Here is a 13,312-nt window from a genome sequence, read left to right on the forward strand (position 1 = left end):
AGATGAGGGTATCACTGTGTAAGTATATCATTGTGTAAAGGTTGCTAAACTAATCAAATACAATGTAAAAGTGTCAAAGGATCCTCTCAGCATTCTCACTAGTACATAGTTATAAGATAAAGAAAAAAAACGTGATTGCATTGTAAAAGTATGTGGTTTCATAAATAGCAATTAATAGCAATCTTCTCAGAAGATAAGGCATCACTGCTGTTTAAAGGTAATTAAATTATCCGAATACAATGAAAAAATGTCAATGGATCCTTCTCAACATTCTCACTGGCAAATAGTTATAAAACACGCAAATAAAAAAAGGTGATTGCATTGTAAAAGTTTATGTATTCCCTTATCGGTTTCAGTTGCCCCAAAGTCTCAAAGGATAAAGAAAGCCCCCTTTTGGAAAATCGGGTTTTTTTTAAAAAACGGAAAATTTTAGTAAAGATAGATTTAAAAAAAAAGTTAAACAGAAATAAATTATGATAAATGTGGTATTTTACAATCAATGTTCATCGTTAAATAAGTAATCTGAATAAAAATTAATTTTGAAAAAAGAGTAGTTAATACCAAAGCTTTCATATAAAATGTCTTTTGCGCTCATAGATTTTAGTTTCTTAAAGTAATGATGCATTTTAGACATATTTTTAATTATAGCTGTAGTTTTAACGCCTTACCTGCATTTTATATTTTAAAAGCAGAGCCCTAAATAGTCATTGTGTTATCTAGTGCAAAAAATTGGGACTTGAAGATTATGTGGAAGTCCGAGGAGGGGATGGTTTAGATCCAAGCATGATGTCAGTGGCTGAAGACTTTTGTGGAACAGACTCCGTGCCAGGTAAAGAAAACAACTTGCTTTTAGCAGAACAAAAATATAATTCAGCAGTTAATTTTAAAAATCGCAATCGGCTAGCTAAAGTTAGATATTGCAACAAATTTCGTTTAAAATGATGGGTATTAAATTTTCAAATGCATAAAGTTCACCTTTAGTGCTAATGACATTTCGATCGTTGAAAGTTTTATTTATATTTTTTTTATTTTAATTATTTACTCCAGGCAGACATGTGAAAATTGATTGTTGCTTTTTAAAAACGTTTATTTATTTATTCAATTTATTTTTTAAGACAACGTCAATTTTAAAAGTGTGTCTAATTTTCAGCTGCAAAAACTGTACCTAATATCACGCTTTTATCGATAGAACATAATGGTCTTGTTTTTTTTGCTGCATAGTTTAGCATTTTCCTCCCCCCCCCCCCTTTGTTTGAGAAACTCAGCATACGAAATAAAACATGCTGCTTACAGAAAAGGATAAAAGCTTTCAAATAACACTCAGATTATCAAAAATATATGCCATGCTTCGTTGAACAAGCTGAAAGCTTTAAGAAAAAGTGACCTTTTACATCTTTCCAAACTTTCAAAATGTTCTTACGTAATTTTTACTATAATGTTTCCAGAAAAGATGTAAACAAGCCCCTGTTTGTAGCAATAAAGAAAAAAAAAACGCAATTAAAAACACGGGTTGAAATTTAGAGCTATAGAATAAAAGTTCTTTTTTTGCTTTATAATTTTATGAAAGGCTAATAAGATTACTAGTAATTCCAAAAACCCTCTTTTTCATTTTTTTTATTTGCACGGTAAATAAATGCATTTTTCTATTTTTAAATACTTGCAAAGCTTATATTTTTTAAATAAATATAGCGCAAAGTATTGCATTGGAGCAAATGGAATTACTTTTAAAATCGGTCTAAATACGTCTTAAATAAACAGACGTGAAATAGAAAAAAAAAAGTGCAAATAACTTCCAGAAGAAGTATTATTTTAAGCTGCCCTTCATGATAAAGCCTTTCTGTTGATTTACGCCAATTTAATGTCAAACGCAAGACTCCAGCAGAAACTTATGAAAACTGAATTTACTCAGGAAAATTGAATAAAAGTTCCTATGATAACTCACGATATTTTCCTTTTTGAATCAGAAATACTGATTCTAATGCGATTACATTTGTAGGACACGCACGTAGAAATAACACCGAAGTTTTTTCTAAAATTATTTCAAATCACTAAGATCTCGCTTGCTGGCTCTCACACTTTTTTTAAACATGAAATCTAGAGTCGCTGGTATCAACGCATATAGCATTAGTACTCGTTTGTTTTGATAGTTTTTGTTATTTGATAAATAAACATGTGTACTAAAGTGGCTTTAATATTTTATTTTAAAATGTTTACTTTTTTATTGCGTGATTTTCAATTTGTTGCTGTATTTTTAGTCTGTTTTCTTTTTATTTTTTTAGATTTAATTAGTCATTCAGGTTAGCTTTAAACAACAATTTCAACATTTTCAACTTCCTCACTCTAATTTTAATAGTCATTCAGGGGTTTTCGTCACTCAGAGTAACTTTAAACAACAATTTCAATACTGTAAACTTCCTCACTCAAATTTTAATAGTCATTCAGAGGTTTTCATCATTCAGGGTAACTTTAAGCAACAATTTCAATACTGTAAACTTCCTCACTCAAATTTTTATAGTTTCATTGGATTTTTTGGTGCAGCTCGGAAGAAACACTCCTGAACTATTCTGGCATGGGCAGATAAACGGCAGTATCCGCAGAAATAAGTTTTCGAAATCTTTGGAGAAATAAGTTTTGGATTCAATACTAATAGCGGTGAAATGTTGGAATTTGACGTTTTTTTCGGGCTTTTTGTCATCAGAAATAAAAAAACAAGCTTGCACGATAAAGCTAACGTGTAAAAGATTACAAAAATGCAAACTAATTAAATAAATACTTAAAATTAGCAGCTACTGCCCTTTACCTATATGCAGTATTGTCGAGTAAAGGCACTCAATACGGCTGCACTGAAGATATGGGGTACACATCTATGTCTTTTTATAAATGCGACATGCATTTAGAATATTAGAACTACTAATTGTCTAGGAGTTGATGCTTTATATTGTGACTAAAAACAGTGGTATGAGTCGCAGTTGTGGATGTCATAAGTGTTTTCTTGTTTTTCACTCTCTAAAAATATTTTACAGTAGTTAGGTTCTCCGATCTTTCAAGGTGAAAATCGTAATTTTGCAAGCTATCATTTTTTCTGTTTTTGTAAGGTGCGGGCTTTTTCACAATTTAATCGATTTAAAGCATTATTAATGCATGTAATTGTAATAAAAATCAGGTTGGAGAAGTGTACAGTATCGATTAAAATACGGGAGCGAAGAAAGCTTTTCTGTCTTCAGAAAATGAAGAATGGAAAAGTGAAAGGAGAGAATGAAAAGGTGTGTGTTCCTTGTTCAAGGTCATCATTAAATCATCAGCTGATTGGAGTCAAAAGTACTGCGATTAGTCTCGTACACTCCGCTGGTAATCGAAAAGAGAACATTATTTGCTTGAATTGCAAATAATAATTGATTTATGAAATAAAAAAATAGTTTTCAAGTATTAGTTTTGAGGTACCCTATAATAGGAATCATCTCGGATGAACGAACCATTTCAAATACAGTGAAGCACCGTTTATACGTTTGTTTGTACGTTTCTCTTTTACACGTTTTTACCAATTATACGTTTTTAAATTTGGTCCCTGCAGAGTTTAATACATATTAACGTATACTTATTGTTCTTACCTCTAGGTAAGATTATCTTTTTCTATTAGCTGGTTTCTTGCGGTTGGCTCTACTCTGCAACGCAACACAACCATTGAACTACAACAAAAGTGGACTGTATAACTTTTATTATGATTAATTTCATACACTTGAGAGCAGCATTCTTTCAGCCGCTCTGACCTTAAACTCCCTGAATTGGTTGCAGCCAGAGGTTTTTAACTAAACATAGGTGGCGCTTTAACATACCGGGCCACGTTGAAACATATATGGTTTCAAAAATTATATGATAAACTATAGAAAAAAAAACAATTGAGAACTAACTACTATCAAGTATACATTACTGGCAACAAATATGAAATACACATTATTAAAGTTTGTAAAATAATAAAACAGATGTAAAGAAGCCTTTTTACAAAACAATTATTTGCCAATCCATTAGTAACAGTCACCTAAAGTTCATCAGTCCATATTAGGCAAAACTGCTAATTTATGAATTGGTCGGCGAAAAAATCCAGTATCGGTCTTTATGTTAACAACTCGCACATTCTGATCCGAACCAGGGAAAACTTCCATTACCTACCTAACCTCCACCTTAGAGGAGGAACGTTGTCCTCTTTAATTAAAACTAAATCATTTACTTTAATATTTGATTGTTCTCGTACCCATTTGGATCGCTGTTGCAACGCGGAAACATATTCATGTAACCATCGTTTCCAGAAACTCTGAAAAATCTGTTGAGTTAATTTCCAGCGATAAGAAGGGGGAATTTTTTCGTTGAGAAGATTTTCTTCTGGTATTGAAGAAAGCGATGTACCAACCAAGAAATGCCCAGGAGTAAGAGCAGACATTTCGGATGGATCCTCTGACAAAGGGCTCAACGGTCGGGAATTTAAACAAGATTCAATTTGTGTCGTTAGCGTTGAAAATTCTTCCAAAGTCAATTTTTGGTCTCCTATTGTACGTTTTAGGAGAGATTTAGCGGATTTGACCGCTGCCTCCCAAATTCCTCCAAAATGAGGGGCGGAAGGTGGATTAAAGTTCCATTTAATTCCCTCGTTGGCGAAATAATTATGAACGGGTTCTTCCTTCTGGAGAAGTGCAATAACTCTATTCAATTCTTTATTTGCAGCTACAAAATTTGACCCACAATCCGAAAATACCTCACTTGGTTTTCCTCGTCTCGCCACAAATCGTTTTAGTGCAGCTATAAAACAGTCTGCAGATAAGTTGCCAACAATTTCAATGTGCACAGCCTTTACGGCTAAACACACAAAAATACAAATGTAAACTTTTAAGGTTCTAACCCCGCGGCCAGATCGCGGTTTTACTAGAAAGGGTCCTGCAAAGTCTAGACCGGTTTTTGAAAACACTCGTGATGGCATTACTCTAGCACGCGGCAAATCAGCCATCACCTGGGTTGCTGTTTTTCCCTTGAGTTTGAAACACTTAATGCATTTCCAAATTTCCTTTTTAATGGCCGACTTAGCGTTAATTATCCAAAACTCCTTACGTATAACAGATAACAAAAGAATAGTACCCGCATGTAAATATGTTTCATGATAGGAGCGAATGATAATGGTAGTTAAGTGGTGATTCTTTGGCAGGAGAATGGGATGTTTTCTTTCATTTGAAAAAGGAGCATTTTCCAGTCTACCACCAACACGTATTACACCATCTTCATTTATAAATGGCTTTAAGGAAAGTAATTTACTATTGGCAGGAAGTGGTTTTTTATTCTCCAAATGAAGATACTCAGTGGAAAACTCTTGCTTTTGAACTATCTTCACCAAAATATTTCTAGCGGCTTTCATTTCATCACTAGTCAGATAGCCAATGTTTCGATTTTTGGGATATCGAGCATTTTTAATGAAACGTAGGCACCATGCTATCATGCGGCGTAATTTAATATATGATGAAACTTTAACAATTATTGGAAAATCAACAGACGATGTTCCATATAAACACGAAGCCTTTTTTCGCTCTTCTTTTAGAGCGTCCGTTGACAATGGTACTTCTACAAGTGGAATTTCCTCGTGTCTAAGCCAAGGAGGACCAGACCACCACAAGTCAAACTTAAGCAGTTCAGAGGGTAAAAGTCCTCTACTTGCACAGTCTGCTGGATTTTGGTCTGAAGGAATCCAGCGCCAGTGTTGAATAGGAAGGATCCCTTGTATTTCAGAAACTCGGTTAGCAACAAATATTTGCCAACGTGACGGCTCAGATCTTAACCATGCTAAAACGATTGTGGAATCTGTGAAGGCGTGTATTGCATCAATTTGAATATGTAATGACGAAAGAACGATTTGTAGTAAATGCACTAACAACACAGCTGAGCAAAGTTCAAGGCGCGGAATCGATATTGTTTTCAATGGTGAAACACGAGTCTTCGATGTCAACAAGCTAACTTGATGACTGGACGTATCAGAAGATTTTAAGTAAATTACTGCAGCGTATGCCTTCTCAGAGGCATCACAAAAACAATACAGTTCAATATTAGACGCTTCGTGCAAAAGAACTCTTCGAGGCACAGTTACAGGTTCAAGTTGAGAAATATCGTTGCTATAGTTAATCCATCGCTCCTTAAGCTCCGGAGGCACAGGATCATCCCACGATAACTGACATTTCCACAAATCTTGAATCAAAATCTTTGCAGTTATAATAAATGGCGACAACCACCCAAGGGGGTCGAAAATGCTTGACACACTAGACAAAATAGATCTTTTTGTAGGGAAGGCTCTGTGCTTATCCGAAAAATGAATGTTATACGTAAAGTCGTCGGGCGTTGGGTTCCATCTCAATCCCAATACTTTAATAAATTTAGAATCAGCGGTACTAGAAGAACATGCAGACAAGCCCTCTGATTTGCGTAGTTTTTCCAACACAAACGAATTGTTAGTACACCACTTGTGCAATTTAAATTGTCCTCTTCTAAGGAGATCATTCAGTTCATGGATAAGATCAATCGCCTCCTCTTGCGTTTTAGCGCCAAACAGGCAGTCATCAACGTAAAAATTATGCATGATTAGATCAACTGCCTTTGGAAATCTCGCTGCCTCATCAATTGCCAGCTGTTTAAGTACTCGCGTAGCTAAATAGCTAGCAGATGCGGTACCATACGTGACAGTACACAACCTATAAGTCGAAATTGGTTTAGTGGGGTCATCCCTCCACAGAATTTTTTGAAAATCTCTATCTGCATCATGAATCTCTATCTGGCGATACATTTTTTGTAAATCACTTGTAATTGCAATGTTATGACATCTAAACCTCAATAAAATAGCGAAAAGATCGTCCTGCACCTTTGGACCATTCATAAGCGTATCATTTAATGATACACCAGATGTAGTTTTTGCACTAGCATTAAAAACAACTCTTAACTTTGTGGTGGAACTAGACTCATTAATTACATGATGGTGCGGAATACAATAATGAGCATTTTCTTTGCATACCGTATTGTCGATTTTCATATGCCCAAGATCGAGATACTGTCATGAACTTTTTGTATTGCAAATAAATGTCAGGCATTTTTAGAAGTCTTTTTTCGAGACTATGAAACATTTTAAATGCGGTGGCCTTGGAGTTACCTAACACTTTTCTATTAGGTTTAAACGGAAGTCTAACAGAATACCTTCCTTCTTTATTGCGCGTATAATTTTCTAAGAAATGCGTTTCACAAAGCCTTTCTTCCCTTGTAAGCGATTGTGTTGACGGAATTTGTTCTAATTCCCAAAACGACTTAACTAGCTCATCTGTACTAACACTTAAACTATTAACAGAACTAGATTCTAAGTCACAACAGCTGAGCGTTGTGGCTCCTGCGATTATCCACCCTAATCTAGAACATACTGCGAACGGAAGATTTTCACCCCGTTTTATTACCTCTCCGTTTACAAGCGAAAAAAATACATTTACCCCAAATAGAATGTCTATGCTTTCTTTCTTAAAATAAGAGGGATCTGCTAACAATAAATCCTTATACTCATTAAAACATTTCACAGGCGTAGTTGAATTGGGCAATTCCCCACAAATTTTATCAATGACGTAAGCGGAGGTTACTATCTTAAATTCAGTGTCAAAATGAGAGGAAAATACTAACTCGACTGCTCCATTGCTTAGCGTATTATAACTTCCTAAACAGGAAACTGAAATTTGAGCAGGGTTAATTTTCAATCCCAATTGCTTGGCACATTCTTTCCTAATGAAATTTTTTTCTGAGCCCGTATCCAGCAAACATTTACAACTTATCCACTCATTTTTAGAATTTCTAGTCTTAATTACAGCAGTGCATAAAAGAACAGATGAATTGCTATTATTCATACTAGTTCCCAATTGATTACCATATGAATTATTTGCACATACTATAGACGTAACTTCATTTTTGCGATTTAAATCTAAACTCGTTTCTACTGAACAAGGAATAAATTCTTTAGCACTTACAGAAGGAAACCTAGGTATCGACCTATTTTCATTTTCTTGATGTAACATACTGTGGTGCCTCTTCCCACATTTGAAACAAGTATTACCACTTTTACATTTTCTAATTAGATGCACATTAGAGAGGCAATTAAAACACAGTTTATTTTGTTTTACGAAATCAAATCTTTGCGGTACGGATAGACTGCGAAATTTTACACACTTTGATAAGTAATGATTATCTTTACAATATGAACATACAGAAACCGCAACCAAAGCGTTAACTTTAGAACTTGTGGGCTTTTGTACTTTACCGACTGAACCCTTACTGTTTTGAATTGTTCTAGCGTAACTTTTTAGAAACTCTATTAAATCCCTAAGTTTCGGAATTTCAGAATTCTTTGACTGGCGTTCCCACCATAATTTAGTGGAAGTATCTAATTTTTGTAATATTAAATACAACATTAAGGTATCCCCAAATTTATCAACCGATTGACCCAGCGTTTCTAATGAACGAATTATTTCATTGACATTATCTACGAAAGTCAACAAAGCAGAAGCGGATTCATTTTGAATGCTTTGAAGATCCAAAAAGCGTTTAATGTGAGCAAAAGTTTGCTCTCTTGTATTTGAGTATCGTTCATCTAACAAATTATACGCAATTTTAAAATTACTATCAGATATTGGAATAGAATTTACAATTTTCGCAGCATCACCTTTTAACGAGGTTTTTAAATATTGAAGCTTTTGAGCATCAGATAGAGATTCATTTTTTGTTACTGTTGCATTAAAAAGATCTTTAAACGTTAGCCAGTCGATAATATTGCCACTGAAATTGGGCAAGGAAAGTTTCGGCAGCTTTATTGTTTCACTTCCGTAATTTGTTTTATCTGCGCTATTTAAACTGGAGACGTTTAACTCTGGTTTCTTCTGCTCGTTTAGTTTTTTCTCAGCACGAAATTTAATTAGTATTACTTTTTCGTTATACGCAAAAACACTTTCTAACTCGCTATCTAATTCTTCAAGATTTTCAATTAGCGCTTCAACCTTATAGTCAATATCTTTCAATTCAGCCTCTTTTTGCTTTAACAGTTCTAAATTTTCAGATATTTCCTCAAAGTTAACATCTTGTTCTTTTAGATTGCCTTCAATTTTCTTTACGTAATTTGTCACTGCTCTTCTTACGATAGAACGTTTTGCTTTCACGCGTGTCAACTCAATTTCACTTTCCTTCGCGTCTTTAGACATTTTCTGGTTATTTAGCAGTCACTAATTTCTAATTTGAAATTGCTACTCACCTCCTTTCATGTACAGGATTCGAATCGTAATGCGTAAGTTATTTCACTCCATGCGTCTTCAACTTGCGTTATATTTCTTCACGAGCCATTCTTTTTAATATCCGGCTCGACGGACCATGTTCTTACCTCTAGGTAAGATTATCTTTTTCTATTAGCTGGTTTCTTGCGGTTGGCTCTACTCTGCAACGCAACACAACCATTGAACTACAACAAAAGTGGACTGTATAACTTTTATTATGATTAATTTCATACACTTGAGAGCAGCATTCTTTCAGCCGCTCTGACCTTAAACTCCCTGAATTGGTTGCAGCCAGAGGTTTTTAACTAAACATAGGTGGCGCTTTAACACTTATTACTTTTTTTTCCATTTATAGACATTTTGCATAAAGTCCCTTCAGAAACGTATAAACGGTGCTTCACTAACGGATCTTTTAAAATAGCTGTTGAACAGTATTTTTAAGAATTACTGAATTACATCAATTATTAGCTGTGTACAATACCAGTGGCGTACCTAACATGAGTGACATCCAGAGCGGTAATTTGTGGTATCACCCTCTCTCCTTCTACAAGCGTAAAAAAAGCAAAAAAGAAATTGTTCTAATATTCTGTGTAAACAAAAAAACATGAAATTCATATAATTTTCAGAAACTGGGGATTTTTAGAAGTGGGGTAATGTACAAAAGACAAATAAAAACTATGAACGCTTTTTATAGAACTTGACCCAGACACAAATGTGCAGGCAGTAGGTCAAAAAAGTAAGGTGCTGTATGAAATTGATGGCCCTTTAATTATTTCAAAAGGAACCAAACTCAGGGAAGGATAACAGGGTTTAGTTTTTTGGTTTTAGAGGAAGACACTACCAAGTCTAAGTATTGACAATATAAACCTAATTCTGTGTATAGTATTCACTCCATGATGTGGAGTGGGAAAGAGGGAAGGGGGGACATAGGTTTTCCCCCAGAAAATTTTCAAATTTGAAATCTTAAAAATGCATTTTAGCTTCATTTTTTTCAATAACTTGCAATTCCATTTTGGGTGTCACCCACCAACCGGGTGAAACCCGGGGCCTATTGCCCCCCACCCCTGCTCTCCGTAGCGACTTTACTGGCAATACTGCCAACTTTTTTTAAATTTTAAAATAAGGACTGGAAAGTTCATTTCATAAAATTCCCGGGTGAGTGCGGCACACTTTTTTTAAAAGCGAAAATTTGAAAGAGTGCTAAATTCATCGGCATGTTACCCTGAATGATAGTGGTTTTTTTTTTAATTTAAACTTTTGTACTTACTGAATTAAATTATTTTTTTAGGAAGAAGTTCGGTGGATGTTGCTTGTGGGAATTCAGCGGTGCGTCTCGTTTCCAGCGGAAAGTTTGAAAATTCTGTGACAGTTAGTTTTGATTTGTTAATGGATTGGGGCTCTCCGAGCTTAGTTTGCCCGACACTTCTAGAAACCCCTTGAAGACATACGTAAGTTGAATTTGGTCTATCAACTACTTTTTTTTTATAAATTTGAATTTTCCTCTGCGAAAGTAATGCTTTGTGTACTATAAGATAAGTGCGCCAAATAAGACCATAGTAAACTTCAGGGCCTAATATCGTGTTCATTTATAATTCAATTGGCTCCAAAATTTGTATATTCTTTAAATGTCTCATAAAAATAAGATTACAAATCATTCCATGTGACTATTTAAATTAAAACTGTGTTAATCAGCTGTTTAACAAAAAATGTTGAATTTGCTTTAGTAAGCAAAAAAGTCCCTAAGCTCTGAAAAAACGCCAAAAAAAAAAAAAAAATTGAAAAGACTATCCTACTAAAAATAATCTAAAATTTCTTTACTATCAAAATAAAAAAAGTATTAAACCACATATGATAAATGTAAAAACTATTTTCAAAAAAATCATATTTACTCCAATGGAAAAGAAGAAAAATCAATCGTCACATTCGGAGCACTGATAAGTCGTTATTTACTGTTTTTTGGTCACCCATGCACACAGTTCGTGCCCATAATGTACAGTAAATGCAGCACTGAAGCATATCCTCGGCGTCTAAATGCTGCCAATCATAAGTCTGTTTAGGCTGGTCTACTTTTCTAAAGAGATTAAAACACAGGGAGAAAATAACGGTACGCAGCGACTTTTTCTTTTAACTCATCAGCTACATAAATATGAATTTCTAGAACAATAACACCTTTTTTGTACTCGTAAAATACAGTGAGCTATGAAGAAACAAAATTTACTGTAAATTAAAATCAAGCAATTTTGACAAGACTTATTTGCAATAGCGCCTTTTTTCGGTCGATAAGAAACTACTTGTTGATTACCCTTTATCATCAGTTAGATTTTCTGATGACGATAAAATCGCGATGTAGCAAGGTTTCGCTATCCAATTTAGAAAAACGGAGGATTGTCCTTATGGGTCTGCATGGTCTCATTTGGCGCACCCACATTTTAGTGTTCGAAACTTTTCAATAAATGATATATCATGGTCTGAATGTGAGGAGAGTAAGTCATCAAACATAATTTGAAGTAAGTGGAGATCTTGTAGAAACATCTACAGATAAACCAGGACTCTGTGAGTTTTAATTTCAACAGACGGATTTTTACGTAGGTGGAACAAATATAAACGAGAATTTTACTGTAACGCAGCTGTTAGTTGTAACTCTGAGGTGGGGCTTGGCCAGTGTGTGTTGATAGGGAGGTCTAAAGAAGGTTTTTGTGTGTTTATTATTCAAATTCCCTTAATCCTGTAAAATGTGACTCTAAAAAAAGGAAAGTCTTACAACTCCGTTAGTCTTGCGACCAGGAGCAATCACGCGGAGAAAACTAACTTTGTTCCGGGATTCTTTTTAGTCGCATTTTACGCTATGAATGAGTTACACAGTAACAGTGCTATAAATTAGTACATTTTTTTTTGAAAAGTTTATAAAATATTTTAATAATCGAATGATTGTAGCTCCTACATGTTTAGTACAAATAATAAACCTTTGCTATAAAAAAAATATCGTCTTTTATTAGTCACGCCATTTCATTAAAAGACATATTTTTGTTTTAAAAATGTATATTATTACATTATTTGTAATTTACTGTAATTGATATTTAAAGCTTTTTAATTAATATTTGCATTTAATCATGTAATTTTTTCAGTTTCGTTGCAGTCTTCAAGGAGGTATGCCAAAAAGAAGTTGTAATAATATTCATTTCTTATAGAGAACATAATTTGAAAAAAAATGTGCTTTGATTTTCCTTATGTATTTGAAAGGACACCTTGGTTTTGAGAATGTAAAGATATTTTACTGTATGTATTAAATATAGATTAATAGATGAAGATGTAAATTTTAACTTTATGTTTATGGCTATTAAAATCTTGACTTTTTCTTTAAAGAAAATTACTTTACCTTTTAGAAGTTGTTATTTTTCTTTCAACTACACACGCTGAGCTTTAATTACTTGCTCAAATCATATTCTGAAAAAATACCACTAAAACAGCTTGAGTTTTTTGATCAATTTTTATATTTTATTTTCTTCAGGATTTCGGGTAAGTGAAAAAAAAAAAAAAACATTTTTTACAAAAAATACTTCTCACTTTCTTTAAGTGTGCGAAATAAAAATAATGATTCACTACAGTTCAGAAATATTTTTATTTAGAAAAGATTTAATATAGTACAATATTATACAATAGCATGTTTTTGTATGATGATCATGTCATGTTTTTTACAGTCACAAAGTTGCATTTCAATGTAATATAATTTATTCTAGCTATAAACAATATAAATTTGACAGATGTAAAAATATATTGAGTTTTTTTATCACATTTGAAAAGCAATGCAACGAGATCAATTTTAAAATGATAATAATATTTACTGCATTGTAATTGACAAACATATCTACGATAAAAATAATTCAGTGGCCAGCACCAAATAAGTTTCGCTGTTGAACACGATCATAAAAAAAACATACCCTATAATATTATGTTCCCATCCTATTTACCAGTGATTGATAATATATTTTTCTTTC

At 33.6% G+C, this 13,312-nt stretch overlaps 1 protein-coding gene across 1 annotated transcript in view; it reads left to right on the forward strand.

Moving 5' to 3' along the window:
- Positions 1-12,692, forward strand: part of LOC129222599 (corticotropin-releasing factor-binding protein-like) — a 77,677-nt gene extending 64,985 nt beyond the window's left edge. Inside the window, exons 6-8 of the mRNA XM_054857114.1 lie at positions 721-829; positions 10,606-10,765; positions 12,443-12,692. Coding sequence (XP_054713089.1) covers positions 721-829; positions 10,606-10,757 — 261 coding nt within the window. The 3' untranslated portion in view covers positions 10,758-10,765; positions 12,443-12,692. The remainder of the gene's footprint in view (positions 1-720; positions 830-10,605; positions 10,766-12,442) is intronic.
- Positions 12,693-13,312: the final 620 nt, after the last annotated feature.

The sequence above is a fragment of the Uloborus diversus genome, chromosome 5 (assembly GCF_026930045.1).
Source record: "Uloborus diversus isolate 005 chromosome 5, Udiv.v.3.1, whole genome shotgun sequence".
Taxonomy (NCBI): domain Eukaryota; kingdom Metazoa; phylum Arthropoda; class Arachnida; order Araneae; family Uloboridae; genus Uloborus; species Uloborus diversus.